This window comes from Ixodes scapularis, unplaced genomic scaffold, assembly GCF_016920785.2.
Source record: "Ixodes scapularis isolate PalLabHiFi unplaced genomic scaffold, ASM1692078v2 PGA_scaffold6__148_contigs__length_123643588, whole genome shotgun sequence".
NCBI classification, from domain to species: domain Eukaryota; kingdom Metazoa; phylum Arthropoda; class Arachnida; order Ixodida; family Ixodidae; genus Ixodes; species Ixodes scapularis.
In genome coordinates, this window is record NW_024609881.1 from 65,825,883 (window position 1) to 65,844,709 (window position 18,827).

Sequence of the window (18,827 nt, forward strand, 5' to 3'; positions counted from 1 at the left end):
ACTTTCGACATCCGCACAGGTGCACAAGAGCCATAACCAACTCTCTACTAAATCAAATTAGTTTGAAAATGTGTGTCGATTCCTTTTTTTAGATGTTTTACGGGAATCTTTTTTCAATAGATCCCAGTTAACGAGCCGAATGTGCCAACGTAGGCGCACATTCACAAAGAGGTGGAGGAACTGCACTGTGCATGCTGAGCTACAAAAGTGAGCTTCGGAATGGGGTACCAGGGCATGCACAATGCGCTCAGCTACCTTGGGCTTGTGAATCTGCTGCTGCTCAACCTGCTCAAGGAAAATATGCTCAAGCACCTTGAAGCAAAGAAAAACAAGAATCAGATGGAGCACAAAAAGAGCCGAAAATTGAGCCAGGTGCGTTCGCTTGAAGCAGGGCATGGAATTGAACTTCCGACGTTAGTTCACCACTTGCAGCTTTCAACAAGTCCGGGCTAACATGGTAAGATACCTTCTTAAGAAATGACTCAACCAGGCCCCCAGAGAAGTGATACAGTATGTTTTCCTGGACAATGTTTTGATTTAGATCATCGGGTAATGTAAGGTCGTCAGCATCAATTGATTCCAATGGCTCAGGCTGGTGGCTGGCTGCAGCCGACACTGGGAGGTGCCTCAATTCCATTAGCAATGTGGCATTGTCTACCTCAAAGTTTCCTTCACTAGAAAGTTGAAACATCTTTCCAAGAAAATGTGTTTTAGACCTGGCACAAACTGGTCGGAATTGGGCGTCTCGCTGCAGCCGTGCCGCTGCGGTACCATGCCGAACATGTTCTCTAGCGGGTCCTGGTTGAGTCGTCTAGTTTGAAGGTGCTCAAAGTTAAAGTTCTGCCTCAGATCTTTCCCACAGTCAGAGGATGGCATTGATGGGGATTTGCCACCCTTTTATTGTCTGAGGTTGTTTGGGAGAACGAAACTGCCACTGAGAGATCCTCGAGCTTTTTCGAGCGCAAGAAATCTACATGTTCCGATGTAGAAGTAGAATCAAATCTCATTTTTCCTTTGTCACATTGAAGACTTTGGCTGTTTAGCGAATCAAAAATGTGATCCATTTCTTCAAGGAAGTCGCATGTGGCCTGAGCCTCGGGGGGCAGCTGATTGAAGGAAATGAAACTCGCAAGTGCGCCAGAAGGGTGTCACTAAAACCTGCGCAGCAAATTTCACCTTTATGTTCCCAAATTGGGTCTGATAGATGTGCCTGTCGGTAAGTTTTTTTGCCAATCGCAACCGCACAGGATGCTTGTGTTTGTAGGAGTCAACAATATATTTCCATGATATCAATGTGTTGCCAATGCTGAGGTCATGCTTGCGCAGGTTGTTTCGTGAACACTTGAGGCGGTGAGGGGTGTCAAAGAGGAAGTAGACCTGGTTGTCACCAACAAAGAAGAACGGATGGTCTGGTGTGACACCCAGCATTCCTGCAAGAGCGGAATTACTGGCTCCCCTGGTCACACACAACAGACTTCACAAAGATTTCTTGAGAAATCGGACTTTGAATGATGTGTGTCAACAAGTCAGGAAGACATCCAGCAGAAGCTTTTGTTTTTAATAGGTGAAAGCATGTGGTTGAACCCAGGACTGAGAGATACCTGCCAGCAGAACAACCGAACCTGAATCAGCCACATCAGCATTTTGCTCCTTACCCTTGTCTGTAAAGCCATGCACGATATCGGATTTAGAGTCATAGAAGGCATTTTCTTTCAGGGACATTTCGTCGAACATCAGAATGCATGCTCGATCTTTAAGGGGCCAATCGTGTAATTTGTTTACACCAGTTGTGATGAGACTGGGAACAACTCCAGGGTGCTGAGCGATGCGAGACAGTCAGTTCTTCAGCGACCTAACTGATGGCAAGCTCAGGTACTTGGCAAGGTACTTGTAAGCCCCGCGGCTCTGGAAGTAGAGGTTTAGCGCAAAAGGCTTGAACTCATCAGGCCATTTTCGTCCGAACATGTTCGTAGGCTTCAAATGCAGCTGAATCTTGAAAATATCAAGTGCTCCCTTGGAAATAAATTTCGAAGCACTCTTAAGGACCTGATGTCTAGTCAAATCTGCAAAATCAGTTTTCTGCGACCAGCTGTGCTGCTTGTTGGGGTTGCTTTTAGATCAGCAGTGCTGCTTGACGAAGGGCCAGCTACGGCGGCCGCAGTGCTGCCCATCGACGTCCTCTGGGGGGTATCTGTTCAAGAAAGTTTGTGAAACCTTTAAAAATTAACCGCTCTTTAGCTTTAGATTAAACTGAATTCGGTACAGCTATGATGGTCAGGTTACTTCTCTGTGACTAGTCATAACTAAACCAGAAAACAGCCAAGCACCTACAGGGGAAAGTGATTTTAAAACACCACAAAGCACTTATGTATCGCCATGCTTTCATCTATGCTCTAGTATATTCTTTCAGCTGTTTCTGATTTCGACCACATATGTTTTTATCTTCACCACCTTTTGTGTTGTTTTTTGAGGCCCAAGTTTGATGTGCGTTCATTGCCCACTATACCTACATCCCAGCTCCCACCACCAATTCAATTTCACTGCCCTATAAAAGACTGACTGCCTTAGCTTCCGCTCAAATATATTATGCTTTTATCGTTGGTGAAAACAGTAGGAAAAATCTCTGCTTCTCACCAGTGTGGGGCCCCTGAGCCTCTTCATATTGAGGAGCGTCCGGGGCAACTGAAGTAATTGCACCCATAGCTTGTAAGATCACAAAGGTCTACACTATTTTATAAGCATCAAGGGTTAATTTAAAATATGTGAGCGTAGAACACAAGGTATACACCCTACAATTCACGCTTTCATGATTTGAAATACCAGTAAGGAGATATTCATCTCATTAACGAGTGGACCCTACTCCTGTCGCTCATGAATAGTGGCTTGAGGAAGTAGTGATGAGACTACGCATAAAAGGGAAATGAACATATTTTGTAGAGTATGAGCCCACATTCCAGGAACATTCGTCCAATTGAAAATATAAAGTTCTAATTATATGTCTAACTTGTAAAGTACAAGCTTTTTAGCCTGAACGAAGTATTAAAGTACTTATATTAATTTTTTCCTAAATGTGGTAATTTTAACATTAACATATGCTGCATCAACAGCTGTAAGTTTCAATTGGAATAAAGCAACACGAATTTTTTGGAAGCTATATAGGTACGTTATTATGCTCTGTAATTAAGCACGAGAAAATAGCAAAAACTACATGGCGAATTATAATTCATGTGTTCCCGAATAAAAGTATCACAAAGAAATTGGATTTCTTTTTCACCAAGGTGGAGGACGGGCCCTTCCCCTTGCTCCCGAGGAGTGTCATGGGGTGTTTGACAAGACTGTTGTAAAAAGGGCAATTAATACATGTTGTGAGTTCACTAAACTAAATATATTGACATAACCTTCAAATAAACTATACTTCAAAGAAAACGAATAAAGAACACGAACTCTGCCCTATATTAATTCTATCTGCAACTACTGTGAAGTTAGGCACCTTGGTGCAGCCGGATGCCAAGTGAAAACGCAAACAGAAAAGGTCCTCATGGTTTGTGCGGCCAAAAGAGACAGGAGAGCCCCAATCAGAACAGCTGTTTGACTTTCCCAACTTCCCCGTCAACGACACCGTGACGTGCGATGCTCCAACGCCGTACTCGTCGAGCTCGGAGCTGCAAGAACTTCAAAGGAGAATGCCGCGCGTTGACAACACTCGCTCTGTGCGATTGAGATCAACACAGACGTTTGTTTGCTCCCGAGATTTTATCACTCAAAGTTTAATCCTGACCACCCCCCCCCCAAAAAAAAATACATATATTAAAATTTAAAAAAAAAGAAATTACAAAGTTTTGTTTTTGTTGTTATGTCAGCGCAGCTCCGCTCCGCGTTACTTGAGATAAGAAGTGGACTAAAATTGCATCAGAACTATATCAACAGCAGCGACACCAAACATTTCGTTATACTATATAGTAATTAAACGACTTATTTTTCGCGGGCTTCATATATTTAATGGACAAAAAGATACTTTTTAGTGTTGTGTCGTTTACCCGCAGTCTGTTTTTTTTTTTTCAACCATGTGCCATATAATTCGGGGTTTAGGACAAAGCTGAAGTTTTGGAATAATTCGCGGGTTCTAATTTTCGCGAGGCAATGGGAATTCGCCAAAAATTAGGTTTTCGCGAAAATCAAGTCGCCTACAGTAGTTGGTTCGACTATGCCATTCTTTACAAATGTCTCACCGTGGTGGGGCCCGATCCCTCCTCCCTCAAGACCAGCGCCTGGGAGGGTCGCTGATGGGACTACGAAAGAAGAACAAATAATATGTACAATGTAAGTTCACTAAATAAAAAATGTGCTGCAAACATGGAAAGTTACATAAAAAGATACAATGAATAAGCGCAAATCGTGAGATAGAATGTTTTAATAACTAAAAACACTACGAACTATACTAACACTTGCGAACCCTGTTAAAAATAATTCTGAAGGGCCTATCAGCCTTGAAGAATTATGGGACCTCACAGGCCTTCAAAAACCTTCAAAAATAACCTTCAGGTATACCTCAGAAAAAGCCCTCCAGCACTACAGCCCTTCAACCCGAACCCCTTAGCCTATCAACCCTTTAGAAATGACTGTGAACCATAGACAAAAATTCAGTTCAAAACGTTATTAAAACTTTATTGCGGAGATTGAGTTTTGCATGCGTATTAAAACTCAAAAAGATAGTAAGAACCAACGCTTGTTCAAACCCGGCCGCAAGCAGCTGTCGACGAAAGAGATCACATCAAATAGGAACAACTGACTTTATCACAACGAAAGATATCTTTCACAGTACACACAATACCGTTGGGTAAATTACAGATCTACGTTAGTTCAGCTAATAAAACCGAACAGGTGCACCTTACGTACACGTACACAGTCTCAGTAAGCACGCTTAGCGAAAACCACGAACTCGCAAGCAGATCCCGTCACCGTTGAGGAATCCCGAGTACAGTCACGGTTTCGTCCGTGGTGTCGTCGGGGCGGCGTCTTCGGCGTATTTTTCGCTCGCTGGATTCTTTTGAAGCCGGTCGGACGAAGAGGCGCAAGGAACAAGGCGGAACAGCGGCCGTCATCCGCCGTCTCAGGACCCACAGTGCCATGATCCCGGTGCGCAGGCACTACATGCGGTGGGACGCTGATCCCGACTGCCAGGCTTGCTGCGAGTAGGCCGACACCGGCCACCATCTCCTTGAGTGCGCTGAACACGATGGCGCTCGAGCGGTCCTGAAGGAGGCCAACGCCAAACTGGGGTTCCCCTGCAAAACTAAGGAAGAAACAGCACGGAATTAAACAGACCAAGTGTCGAGCCCTCAAAGCAGTGCTTACCTTTCTGGATGGAAGAAACCGGACCGTTCGAGATCTCCACGGCGGTGAGGAACAAACCGCCCACGATTGGAAAGAAAATGGCTACAGCGGCCTCCTGACTTCTTCGGCTTCCTCACACTACTCTCTCCCGCCAACTATTGGAGAAGTGTGCTGCCCGGCCATGGCGGTTCTCCACCCTCTCCCCATTGCCGGGTGGAGAGGAGTGCAGTGTGTGCGTGTAGGCGTTGTAAAAGACGGGGGATTTGAGCTGCTGTTCGTGTTTTTGTCGACGACGAAAAGGAGAGGACTTCCGACTATGGTAAAAAGAAAAATGTTTTTGTTTATTTTTCCCCCTTTTTGGGGACCGTCCCCCGCGGGGAAACCGGTTCCGGAGACGACTCGCTTCCGCTTTGCCCTCGCAACCTCCCCAGGTACCCTGTTTTTTCGCAACGCGCCGCTTTCGACTTGCCCTTTTTTATTATTATTCGTGCAACAAGTAAAGCTTGTTCGCCTGATAACGACGCTCGGCCAGCAGCACTCGGCCCGCGCCCTGTCAGTTCACCACATGGGGCGATCGAACCCGTAGCCCCCTTGGCGACCGAACACCCGGCCGGTGACAGACGGGTCGAGGAGCCCAGTCGTGTTTGATTGAAGAGCAGTTATAAAAAACTGACCGTACACACATAGAATCGACACTCTCCAAATACTTATTTTTTCCCCCTTTGCGAACAATACGTAGCTATGTTCTAATCCCCCGAAATGTGTTTTCTCCACCTAGGCAGTGGTCCCACAGACATCTCAAGAAGCCTGAAGGTTTTCCCGACCCCAGTAGAAAAGTTCTTGATAGGCCTTCAGACATTTCAAGGCGTTGTAAAGGGCACTTCAGACATTTCAGGGGAGCCTCTGACGGGGCCAACTAACCCACCAGGAAATATCGGCGCCCCTTTCAAACATCACAAGAATTCCTGAAGTCCCCTTCACACCCTTTAAAGAATTCCTGAAGTCCCCTCAGAGCGATTTTCAATAGGGAATGTAGGGCACCTGCATTTCTTGCTTTGAGGAGCGTCCTGTGGTGGTGATGAAACACCTAAAGAAGAACAGTGGAAATGACACGTGACTTTAGCAATTGCCTGTTGTCCCTTTAATGCTCTTATATGTCCCTTGAAAGCTCTTCGACTGATAATATACCGGTACGAAGTCTCACCAATGTGGGGCCCCAGCGTTTCTTGCTGTTGGGGAGCATCTTGCAGAGGTTGGGATGGCACAACTGAACAAGAGCAATGAAATATACTTAATTATAACAATAAATGAGTTGACGAACAATATAAAAAAATCACTTTTTGAAAGGATTCACACAGTAATATAAAATATTCCTTACATTAACTACAGCCGGCAGCCGACTCGGAACCATGCCCGAAGAACTGTACGAAATTAACCGAGGGATAAGCTTTTCGAAATGTGCAGATCACATTAGGAGTTTGAAACGTGTTTTCTTTGTATTATGTAACAAATCAACCTCTTCAGCATTATGCAAAATATATTGCGCTGCCACTCTCCGACCAGAAATTTCAGTTCCCTTCTTATTTCCAAGGATTGCATTTTAAGTTAATTAATACAGGGTTGCATGCGAGCTGCATAACAATAAACGATAAATAACCATAAACAAACTCGTTAATTGGCAACGCAAAGAAGAAACAACTCCTAATATTTTAGAGTGACTATGTATCTGACTGCGAGTGCTTTGCGGTACTCTAACCTAAGATATAAACACAAAGCTGTCGAATTAACTGAAGATTGCTCTGACAACAGCTCACCTGGGGGAATCAGTCCTTGCACCAATGGGTTAGTCATATGAACGGTGGGGCACGCATTCTTCCTCAAACGAGACTTCCTGTAGCTGGCAAATGCGGTTGCGTCGAAGTGCTCGCTGCAGAGACGACGCTGGCGCAGCTTGCTTATCGGCAGGCTCCTGAGGTCTTGACGATTTGCATAAGCAATCCATTTTGATGCTCTAATGGAAAGATTGAGAAATATCACATATTTCAATGCTTCTAGTTTCGAACGCTGGAAAAAACGTTTTGATATAGAGGCTCACCTGTCGTCTGTCGGAAATCGGAAGAATGAGCACTCCGAACATGATTGTAAACCTGAGACTGGGGCAGAAAAGAGAACACAACAGGAGGCAGAAAAAGAGGAGGCAACGTCTCAACTCTACCTTCTGCCTTCTTCTACCTTCTGTTGTGTTCTTTTTTCTGCCCCAGTCTCAGGTTTACAATCGTGATCAACTTACACCAGCTCCCCTGCACTCTGACTATTTTTTCGTGAGCACTCCTAGTTTTTTTTTTCGAAGAATTGTGGCACCACTTTGCCTCGCTATAGATACCGTAAATCCCCGACATGAGACAAGCAACACACTCAGCAGTATCTCCGCCAAACTAGAGACTTCTCTAATCAGCTCCGTGTTCTGTAGTGCCATAAAATATGTAATTTCCGTTTCAACACGCGTGAAACGGTATGAAAACTAGAAGTTACGCACGCAAAAAAAAAAAGTCGTTTGCCTTGCTTTTGCCCTTACTGATGACTGGTCAGAGCCCAGAGTGTTTTGGTTTCGGTAGCGAAGATTATATACACGACGCCAGCGCTGAAGATCATGGCGGCGAATATAAGCATAACAGTTCGACCGGATTCGGTTGGATAGACCTACAAATCTGCTCTTTGGATGGACGTACGAGAGAAAAGCCAGCGACGCGGCGCCCCCTATCGGCCCAACCGGGAACTCCGTTCGCTGCATTCAGCTGACACACGTTTCGAGCGTAATTCGGAGTCACTCTGAACAAGCGCCTGATATACCACAATGACCTGTCAAATCGCTTTTAAAATTTCTCCTCAATGTCAGCGTTTTTGATTTTGTGCATGCTGTCCACCGTTCAACCTGGATGGGCTGCAGGAATCTCTTACATTATTATCATGCTGATATTAAGTTAGAAACGCTAAACATGCTATAAACAGCCCCGCGGGCTCCAAGCTTAATTGTGTTTTTTTTTTGTTGTGCGCTATCGGCTTTTTAACCAAATCCTCCTCAAACAACAGTCACGAGAATGATAATATTGTGAGACATTACGGTCAAAAATTACGTAACCATGAAGTTGGTCGAAAATTAGCGATCACTAGGGAGCTGAAGGAACACCGTTCGCATGATTCCTTGAGTGCGGGCCGGGGAGCTTGGACATACTGCAAATGGGCTATTCTCGTCTGCAGAGGCGAGTGTCCTACGTGGCGGTTACGAGAACTAGCGTATAAGCAAACCATATTCCGTACAGCACTTGTCCACGCCCCCTTATCACGTCACATGACGTCACTTTTTTTAATAAATCCCGTTATGTCACGTGACATTACGTCACTTCCGCTTCAAATCGAAACCAGCTATTTCATTGCTTTGCAAAATGTCACGTGACGTGACCTCACTTCCGGTTTAATTAAAACTAGTTGTTTTATTGGTTTGTGAACTGTCACTTCACATGACGTCACTCGCGCTGCTTTGGCAAGGCAAACATGGCGGCCGCCGCCTGAAACTTGAGGCCTACGCGGTCGGTGCAGTGGCGGCTGAAGTCTGAGACGCTTGAAACGTGAATCCTACGCGGTCGACGCAGTCGCGGCTGAGGCCACAGTGGCTGAGCCGCTGCGAACGCGGCGCCGCGAGGGACTGAGCACTTAGGAACGCAACTATGCGACGTCTCACATCGTGCTTCACTGGAGTGCGTAAAAGGCGCAAGTACTTTTCTCCTTAGCCTTCCCTACTCGTCGCTTACGTCGCTTACTACCAACGCGTACCGCTGGTGTAGACCTTATTCTTGCTGAGCAGGTTTGTCGGCGACGCGGCGGATGTGAACCATGTCGTGCATGAACGCTTGCCTTTTTTTGATACGAAAATGTGCTCCTAAATATGCTACGTCGTCGCGAACGCTTACGCTGACCCACAAGCTCAATTTGAAGTATTGCCAGCATTTTTATTTCGCCTGTACGCTGCCATCGCATCACCGTTACTCGCGACGACGCAGGTCTTCGTGCTTGATTTCCAGCGGCGCCGCGGCTCTCCCGACCCAAAATGAATGTGGCTATGTAACCGCAAATTCGGGGAGTCGTAAAGGGATCAGCTTAGTACTGTTAGAAACACTCGTGCCATTGGAGAACATTTCGTGGTGGAGGTACGCAGATGACGATACGCATGCCCAGTGGAACTATAAGAAGAGAAGAAAAACAACAACAAAAGTGCATACTTTGAACTCGGGATGTTTTTATTTCGCCACATTAAATATATCATTACACTGCAGTGTTGGTTTCAAAGAATGTTATTCCCTCAGTCCCTTTAAAACAACCAAGGCCCTTAAAGGAGGCACATACATGCAATAATGAACAATGTGACGATGTTGGAACAGTATGGCCATAAGCTATAAAGCAAAATGGCAAGTTCACACAGAAAAACAACAGTATACATAAATATTAAAAGAAGTTGACAAATTCAAATCATAGTTTCTCCCAAGAGCTAGGATAAAGCAAACGTGCATGTCGCCTGAAATGTACGAGGCACATGAGGCTGACCAGTCACGCAGTCACAAGAGACTTAAAACCGCTTTCGAGGCATTCCTGTCGTAAGCAGTGGCAGGTGTGAAACAGCCTGAACTAGTGATGCTTCCGCTGTAAACACCAATTGTAAACAATAAATAAACCTTTTCTGTTCTTACTTAATTCGCAGCATGTCGGATGTTGTAGGAGAATCTCGAATCACACTTGTGTGCGCAAGCCCAAAACTAACACGACTTCAAAATGAGCAGAGATCTGAAAACTCGTGTCGGATTCGAAATCACACCCAACAATCCTAGAAATGGAGCAACTGTATCTGTTCGAACGAGCAGCTGTGTATTTCCTTTCATTAATCTAGACGGTTTAAATGGATGTAGTTTTTGCCTTTGTACATAACATGTGGCAATGAGCATCGACAACAGAAGAATGAAAACACGTTAGAAAGCAGCTGGACCCAATTCTACTTGCTGGCTGATGAGATCGTGGACGACAACATGAAGCGTGCAGTCTTCAGCCGCGCATGTAAACCCTTCGTGTACACCCCTCTTTCAATCTTTTTTTTTTTTTCTCCGCTTTTCAAGTATCTTCAGAGATGCTAGCAAAAAAGGAACCTTGGGGCTAAGGACGCTGGTAACTGGTCACCGGATAATGCTCAACAAGTGTTGAAGACAAGTCTGTGCCCAACTACATTACTGAGCTGCGTCACGTCGCTCAGCACTGCGAGTAGACATTCTTGTACAAGATGTTTTGTGGCCGGTTGGTTAATGTTGTATGCGAGGAAGCCGTTCAGCGACCCCACCTCGCCATGTCAGATCTCTTTTGCTAGGCCTCAAGAACTTGTGACCCCTGCGGAGTACGCCACAAACCTTACACGAGAGATTCAGACTTCCGGGCTCCAGAAATGGCAGAGGTTTGCCACATTGACAAACACGACCCACAGAAGGCATCAAACGGTTCATCAATGCCAAGCCACAACCCTGGTGCAGTGAAGACATGTCCCGAGTACAGCTGGATAACGTTGGCATCAAAATGTTGTGCACGACGCAAGTAGCTACAATTTTGAACGTGCCATTTCTGGGACGGAAAGGGACGCATGATAAGTGCATGCCGTCGGTAGTTGGCCAAATTCAAGCACCACGCTCCGGAAGCGGGATCCAGTCATCGTCTGGAATAAGACGGATCAAAGGCAGAGCCTTAGCTTCATCGAACCGGGGTGGAAATTTTTGAAGTTCAACTAAATGGTATTCCCATCTGCATAGAAGTGGACACTAGAACTGCTTAGTGCGTAATTGTTCTGAAGAGAATGTGCCATCTTGGAACGGCTGCAGAGACCTAAACGTAAACCGCTTTCCGAACGTATTCACAACGCAAGTTTGTAGTTCTGGGAAGTGTCAATTTTTCCACGCGGTTAAAGGCAAAATAGAGTGAGCCACCATTGCTCATTCCGATTAAAAGTGTTCAATAAGCTCCGCACCGCTAAATCCAAACTTCATACTCAAATATCACAAGCCTCGATTTGTTCCTTTGGCACTTGAGCCAAACATCACGCAACTCGTGACACGAGGGATTTTGCCCCCAGTGCAGAACTCTGCATGGGCTACGGCAGCTGCACTTGTGCAGAGGTAAAACGGCAAGATCTGGCTATGTGGAGGTTGTAAACGCATCATTAATCGAATCTTGAAACGGGAGTCACACTCTCTGTCAAAAGCAGAGCAAATGTTGACATAACTTGCAACACAGTCCTTTTAATACGCTCTTGGTCATGAGAGTTCTCCGTAACGCTATGGAAGGGCTTGGTATGCGACCATGGTGTGGCGCTGAGGTTGACAAGGTGCGAAAAAGCTGTTAACCTAGCCAACACTGCTGGGAAGTGGGCATCCAGGAAGTGTTTTTGTAATTTCAAACCCACTCTGAATGAGCCACCTTTAGATCACGGTGACGCGTCACCGCACTGACAGCGTTCCTCATAAGTCTAAGTGACTTTGGCTCTGTACGCAGAGTCAACTGGTCAGATTTTAAAACGCTCACTGCAAGTACCAATTGTAAACAGTGTTGAATGTCATATGCGGCAGCAAAACTTGCAAGAATAGCGTGCAAAGTCCAAGTGACGATACTCCCGCGGCCCCTTTCGCTCGCTCGGATCAAGTATTGTTCGCAGCAGGAAACGGCGAACATAGATAGAACTCTCAATGAATGTCGCAACGTCCAGTCGGCTGTTCCGTTATTTCAACCGAAACTCATTAATGAAACGCATTAAACTCCAGTATGCATTCCATTGACGACGAAAAGGTTTCTGGACCCCTGAGGATGGACGACTCCGCTCATCACGGATGGATTCTAAAGTTTTCCCCCGGTGGGAACTGCAGTTAGTGTATGGAACGCCTCGAATTTTACATCGAGGCCAAGAACATCACAAGCTGCACAAAGAAGCCAGCCATCCTCCTGATGACCTACGTTAAATCAACCTACGACACTGTGTGAGCCCCGCTCGCACCCAAACCGCTTTCAGAGGTTGAGTTTGAGGAGATAATCAAGTTCCTCAAAGAACACTATGACCCCAAGCCGGTGGAACTGCTCAGTCGGTTCAAATTCTATCAACGGAACAAACCAAACACCGACAGGTTCCATCTCCGAGTATGTGGCCGCACTGCGAAACATCGCTGCTGACTGCAACTTCGGCACAGAGACGGCCACGCCGACCACACCCGCCCCGACAACAGCCACGACAGCCATGCCCGTGTCAAATGCTAGTTCATCGCGAGAGACCCGACATGCCCCGCAAGCCCCAGCGAGAGAATTCTCCACTGTGCTACCGCTCCAAGTGATGCTGAGGGACCGATTCATTTGTGGGATCAAGGATTCCCACCTTCAACAATGTTTGCTAGTGGAAGGAAACATCACCTTCAACTGTGCCTACACTCTCGCATTGGCAACAGACTCTGCTGCCAGCCAGCAACTCCAGATCCAGAAACAAGGTAAGGTAAGGTACACAGTTCCACTGCCACCACAAGGGGGCAAAGTCATGAAAGAAACCCCGTTCTTTGTTGCGCAGGTATCCGTTCGCTTGTTGAATGCAAGCTTGTTAAAGTCGCGTGCAAATTTTCACACAATGGACACCTCTAAGAAGCGCGTTTCAGTCACAGAGTTCAACGCAAGTCACAGGAACGCTCGTTAAGTCGCACCCGTCGGTTGACAGTTACGCAAGGTGAGACACATGGAGACCACTTTGCAGTGAGCAGCGTCGCTGAAGGGGACCCGTTTTGGATCATTGTTGCTCTCCTGGTGAACGGACGACGTTTGGAACTCGATCAGACACTCTCCAACAAACGTCGCAGCTTGCAGTTCGCTTCACCGTTCTTTCAACCGAAGTTCATTAAAAAAACGCATTTAACCCCAGTATGTATTAGTGAATAAACCTCCTCCACACGTCTCCGATTTGGAATGTGTTGGACAATGCAGTCAGGTCTAAAATGAATGAGATTGCAAAATAAGCGCAAAACGCACGGGAAATTAGTAGACTCCCGCGTCAGAAAAGAAATCTGGGGGTACAAATAGAAACGTAAGGCCAAAAAGGTCCAACCGGACAGTCAACCAGAGTCAAGTCGCGATACTAAGAGGGTTGTTCACAGTGGCAAAAAGAAGTATAGGAAAAACTGTTACTGTGGAAGCCCACGCTTTTCTCGCAGATTACTCTTTTCGTCGTTGCAGACCCATCAGAGTGAAGCTGTTGTTCTGGCAAGAACCGCTTTACAGGGGGCGGTTGCCAACACCGATGCAGCTACACTAAAATCGCTGGCTGCCACAGACCCCCCCCCCCCCCCCCCCCCCCTGGGCAAGACAAGGTATGCCAGCAGTGCCCGAAACCAAACTTAATGTCCGTGTTTACAAAGCGTAAGTAAAGTCGATGTGCCTCTCGAATTCGGCAACACTAGTTTACAGCATCGATGAGAAATCTCGCCGGCTGCACTATGACTGCCGGCCTGGGGCCTTTAACGTGCGTCACACAATAGTGATACGTGACCGCGCGCCGTACGATGCTCGTCCAGATTGAAGCGAGCAGGGATGGCAATTGAACCTCGAACGCCTGCGTTTTGTGGTCGAAGCCTCCTGCTTCACGTGCTCCGAGCTGTGGCGCACCAACACACTCGGCCGACGATCCCCCTGAGCAGCGTGCCCTTGAAGAGTTGTGTGCCTCGGCCCAGTCCCATGAGCCGATCACTCGTCCACTGTGGAAGCTGTAACCCTGCAGGCAAAGAAGGTGCTCATGGTTGCAGATTGCGACTCATCTGTGAGCTCAATTGGCGTTAACACATTGGTATTTCAAGGCCTGGGTCCGCAACTGAGTGAAACCTACCCGACATGGGTCCCAGGAAGGCCGCCAACTGTCGAGGCCTTTATTGCAGTCTCGCACTGGGCACATCGTCCTGCACATTCCTCTGCAGGGAATGGGGTCTCTTTCTTGGCCTCTTGGCAGGCTGGTCACTTGGTGGGCGTCCGGCTGGCACCCTTTTTGAGCCCCTCGTCAGCCCTGGCCTACGTCGGGCAAGGTGCTTAGGCTGCACCCAAATCTGGCGTCCCCGGCGCCTTCGTCCTGCCGCAGTCGCCTTGAGGCTCAACATGAGGCCGGTGGCGTCGTTGCCATTGGTAACACGGTCCAGCTCGTCCCCCAGACCCTGCAGGATCTCAAGGTACGTTGTGACTTCAGCTACTTCAGCGACGGGATGACTGTCTGCGAGGCTCGGAGGCTCCACGAGAGCAAGCTGTGCCTAGAGGGCGGCGGTCCTGTGCTGCTGGTCAACGGTGCCCTGAACCCCACGACCAGGACTGCACAACACTGGCACAGCGTGTGGAGCACCACATGCTTTGGCGGTGGCGCCATTGCCCCGCTGTCCAAGCTGGAGGAGAAGGCAACCCTCTACGCAGCTCAAGGTATGCCACGACTTACCACAGTGCTAAGGCCCATTCCTGAGTTGTCACTTTGCCAAAAGAAATATGTTGTCGGTGTATGAGCTTGGGCCACGACATTAGACATGTTTAATTAAGTCTCATTTGAGCAACAAGAAAACAACGAGCTACTTTGATCAACTTCAAGCACGTGCAGCAGTCACAAAGGTACCTATGAAAGACTTTGAATCTCCCTGTGCTCGTGAAGTAAAAACAAGTGATTGAAACTCTGCCAAGGATACTTTCACGTGCTTGAGGTTGGTCAATGTCGGTTGCTGTTGTTCAAGCGGGTCTAAGATATTACAGGACAACTCTAACCGGCAATCATGTCTCGGGTTCACGTAAATTGCATGGCATGCCAAAAGCCGCTGCCTACATTCGAAGTACACAATAGGTAGTTTTCGTGCAGAGTTTCGTAGCCACCTATTTCAACAGTAACCAAACTTCTTTTATTTTTCATTACTATTATTTTGTAGCATGCAGGAGCAAATTTTGAGGCATTGAGTGCCTAAAGAAAAAGTGGATAAAAAGAGCCACCGTTTTAGCAAGGCTCTTACACAATACTTTCCAGGCACTGGCGTGACGGTGAGCCGGAGCGATAGCAGCACCTGCTGGGCGGTTCTCGTGGTGACCCCGATCATGCAGCGGGCCCAAGCACTGGACGTGACGAAAGACATCGTCTTCATACACTCCACGTCCTCTTGCTCGACCAGATGCACCGTCTCGGTGGTGCTCGTGGCAACGATGGCTGGCACCGTCCCCGTCGCAGGGCTAGTTCACAACGAGCAGAGCACCGAGGGGTACCTGACTGCGTTCAAGCTCCTCCGTGACACACACCCACTTTGGTTGGGGGGCCAGTCGGTAAGTTGGAGAGAAAGATAAACTATAGCATTTTGTATTTAGTTCACATTTAGCAAAAGCTAAAGGACATGACACCTTCATGTTTCAAAGTTCATTTTTGTTATCATCGCCGAGCAGTGAACACACTAACAAAAACCATGTCTCTGTGGCATGAGTGCAAGCGGCAAAGCCTAGGTTGGGAACAAGAGAATGGAAGGAAATGTTGCAGTACAGGAAATGCTAGCAGCGCCAAAGTGACAGTTCCCGTAAATTGGTATTTTGGGCATAAATGTGTGAAAGAATTACCACGGGAATTTAATATAAGCACGATTGTCCAGTTTTTAGCGTTGTGCCTCATGGTCGGCCACATATGTATTATCGTTTCTCAGGCACCGAACGTGGCGATGACTGACAGCTCCAGTGCGGAAAAGGCTGCGGTGCAGGAGACGTGGCCCACAGCGAGGCAGCTTCTCTGCCATTTCCACGTCGCACAGGCGGAGTGGCGCTGGCTGACGGCAGCTCGCAACCGCGTCGACAAGGACCAGAGGCGTCAATTGATGTCGCTCTTCCAGGAGGCAAGTTTTGTTTGTAACAGGGGCACTTGCGCAACATTCTAGGGTTCTGAGGAGTGAGGAAGAAGGTAATATCGGGTCTAGCAACACACCTCAACACCGGTTGCGCCAGCAGAGTGGCATTTTCATTGTAATGTGTCTGTGGGAGTCTGGCAGGTGCTGGCCGGATCTCCATTAGAAGATTCTCAGGTACAATGACCAACCGCAGGTGATGTACGCCGACAGTGAAGAGAAGCTAGAAGCTGCAACTGCCCAGCTGAAGCTTCAACCGCACCAGGCCTTCGTGGCACGGTTGGAGGCCTTCCTTGGGAGACGGGAGGAGTGGGTGCTGCTATTCCTTGCCAACATCACCACACGGGGGCACAACACGAACAACTTCGCTGAGGCCACCATCCGTGTCCTGAAGGACATGGTTCTGAACAGGACGGAGGCCTTTAACGCGGTGGCACTGGTGGATGCGGTGGCCGTGGTGTGGGAGCGGTACTTCGAGAGCCGCATCCTCCGCCATGCCCACAGTCGTGTCGCCGGTCACCAGCTGGAATACACGTGGCTGTTCAGCAGGATGCCACAAGGTGCAGCAGACAACATCAAGCCTGTGGGCGGCAACGTCTATGCGGTGCCCAGTTCCACCAACAACGGCGTGGTGTACGAAGTGTCGCCAAGCTTCGGAGCGTGCAGCTGCCCAGTCGGAAAACAAGGGGTGTTTTGCAAGCATCAGGCCCTTGTGCACGAGACCTTTGGAGGGTTGTTTCCCAATGCCCCCCCTTCGAGCACGGGGGATCGTCACCGACTGGGAAAGTTGGACTTGGGAGACAAGTGTCCGTTGCAAAATTTTTTCATGCCTTTTTGTGAAGGGCAGCAGTCGTCAAAAGAGCCAGACGTGGCCAGCTGTACCGCCCAGGCCTCGGAAGGCCAGCACATTGCCGAAGCCAGTGACATGGCAGAAGCCCCCGAGCCCTCCACTTCAGCTGTGGCGTCACCGGCTGTGCAGGGACCTGACCAGGCTCAGATTGCCCAAGTATGTGTGCTCTTTCATGTTCGTGCTCACTCCAGTTCTTTGTTTCTTTTCTCGGCGATCTGAATACACAGCAGAGGCTGAAAAAAACTTTCTGTCGGTCACCGGTAGTAGACTTGTAGAACACAAACACTTCTTGTAGGTCATACTAGGAGGTGCACTAGTGCAGTGCCTGGAATTTTAGGTGGTACATATTTCCTGGCTGTTGCCAGCCACGCATTCATGTTTGCCGTACTAAATGAAAACTGATGATTGTTGCATAATTGTTTCGTTTCTACAGGGTGTTTGGTCCAGTCTAAAATGTGAAAGCAACTTAGCAGATGAGTGAAGCTCAGAGAGCCCGCTTTCACTGTTTTAGCATGGGTATATATGCCGAGACGCTCCAGGTATTACCGTGATCAATCTTAATGTCCGGCATATGGGTATGACTGGCCTGGTGTGTTGCTCACTGGCCTACAAATGGCAGGACTCATTTCCTAAGTGGCACCAATGTCTGGCCAGAATCGCAGTCGTGCAACTTTACTGCAATGTCAAGCAAGTGTGCTTGCAAAACGCACATGTGTACCAATTGAAAAAAAAAAAAGAAACAGGCGTTTTTAGTGGTTGTTTGTAGCCTCAAAGTCTGAACCTTCACCACAACATGGGTGTTGACAACAATGCCGTGGGCTTCCTGCAAGTTCAAACTATAGTTTGTTTCACATTCTGAGGCAGCAAAGCTAGAGCTAAAAGCACAAACATGTTGCCCTAAAAAGAGCTTGTACTGCACAAGCGTTCATGCCTTGCAGGGGTGCCAAAAGCTTGAAGCTCGCCCTTCCTTGTAGCTCCTGCTATTCTCGCACTTAAAGTGAGACAGAGTATGGACAGGAGGTAACTTGCTCACCTGCTTGCCTCACCGCTTTTTGTGCAGGCACGAGAACAAGTGTACCAGCGTCTGGAATCGAGCTTGCAGCACCTGCACGCCATGAACGAGGACAGCGCAACGTACCTTGAGATCCTGCAGGGTCTTGGGGACGAGCTGGACCGTGTGCCCAATGGCAACGACGCCACCGGCCTCAAGTTGAGCCTCAAGGCGACTGCGGCAGGACGAAGCCGCCGGGGACGCCAGATCCGGGTGCAGCCTACGAGCTTTGCCCGACGTAGGCCAGGGCTGACGAGGGGCTCAAAAAGGGTGCCAGCCGGACGCCCACCGAGTGACCAGCCTGCCAAGAGGCCAAGAAAGAGGCCCCATTCCCTGCAGAGGAATGTGCAGGACAATGTGCCCAGTGCGAGACTGCACTAAAGGCCTCGACAGCTGGCGGCCTTCTTGGGACACATGTCGAGTAGGTTTCACTCAGTTGCGGACCCAGGCCTGGAAATACCAATGTGTTAACGTCAATTGAGCTCACAGATGAGTGGCAATCTGTAACCGTGAGCACCTTGTTTGCCTGCAGGGTTACAGCATCCACATTGGACGAGTGATCGGCTCATGGGATTGGGCCGAGGCACACAACTCTTCAAGGGCACGCTGCTGAGGGGGATCGTCGGCCGAGTGTGTTGGTGCG

General features: G+C 48.1%; 1 protein-coding gene across 1 annotated transcript; it reads left to right on the forward strand.

Annotated features, from left to right (window-relative positions):
• The first annotated feature begins 219 nt into the window (after window positions 1–219).
• LOC115317267 lies at window positions 220–18,565 on the forward strand. The gene is made up of 6 exons (XM_042294793.1): window positions 220–372; window positions 14,586–14,844; window positions 15,431–15,720; window positions 16,089–16,274; window positions 16,480–17,289; window positions 18,194–18,565. Exons 1-6 carry the CDS (start codon window positions 220–222, stop codon window positions 18,563–18,565), a joined length of 2,070 nt encoding a protein of 689 aa, XP_042150727.1.
• Window positions 18,566–18,827: the final 262 nt, after the last annotated feature.

What these genes read in the sequence shown, in the direction of transcription:
- LOC115317267 (XM_042294793.1), top strand. Translation starts at nt 220, where the DNA reads ATGGGGTACCAGGGCATGCACAATGCGCTCAGCTACCTTGGGCTTGTG. An exon ending in AACCCTCTACGCAGCTCAAG is followed by an intron (nt 14,845 to 15,430) that starts GTATGCCACGAC and finishes AATACTTTCCAG; the next exon opens with GCACTGGCGTGACGGTGAGC. An exon ending in ACCAGGCTCAGATTGCCCAA is followed by an intron (nt 17,290 to 18,193) that starts GTATGTGTGCTC and finishes CTTTTTGTGCAG; the next exon opens with GCACGAGAACAAGTGTACCA.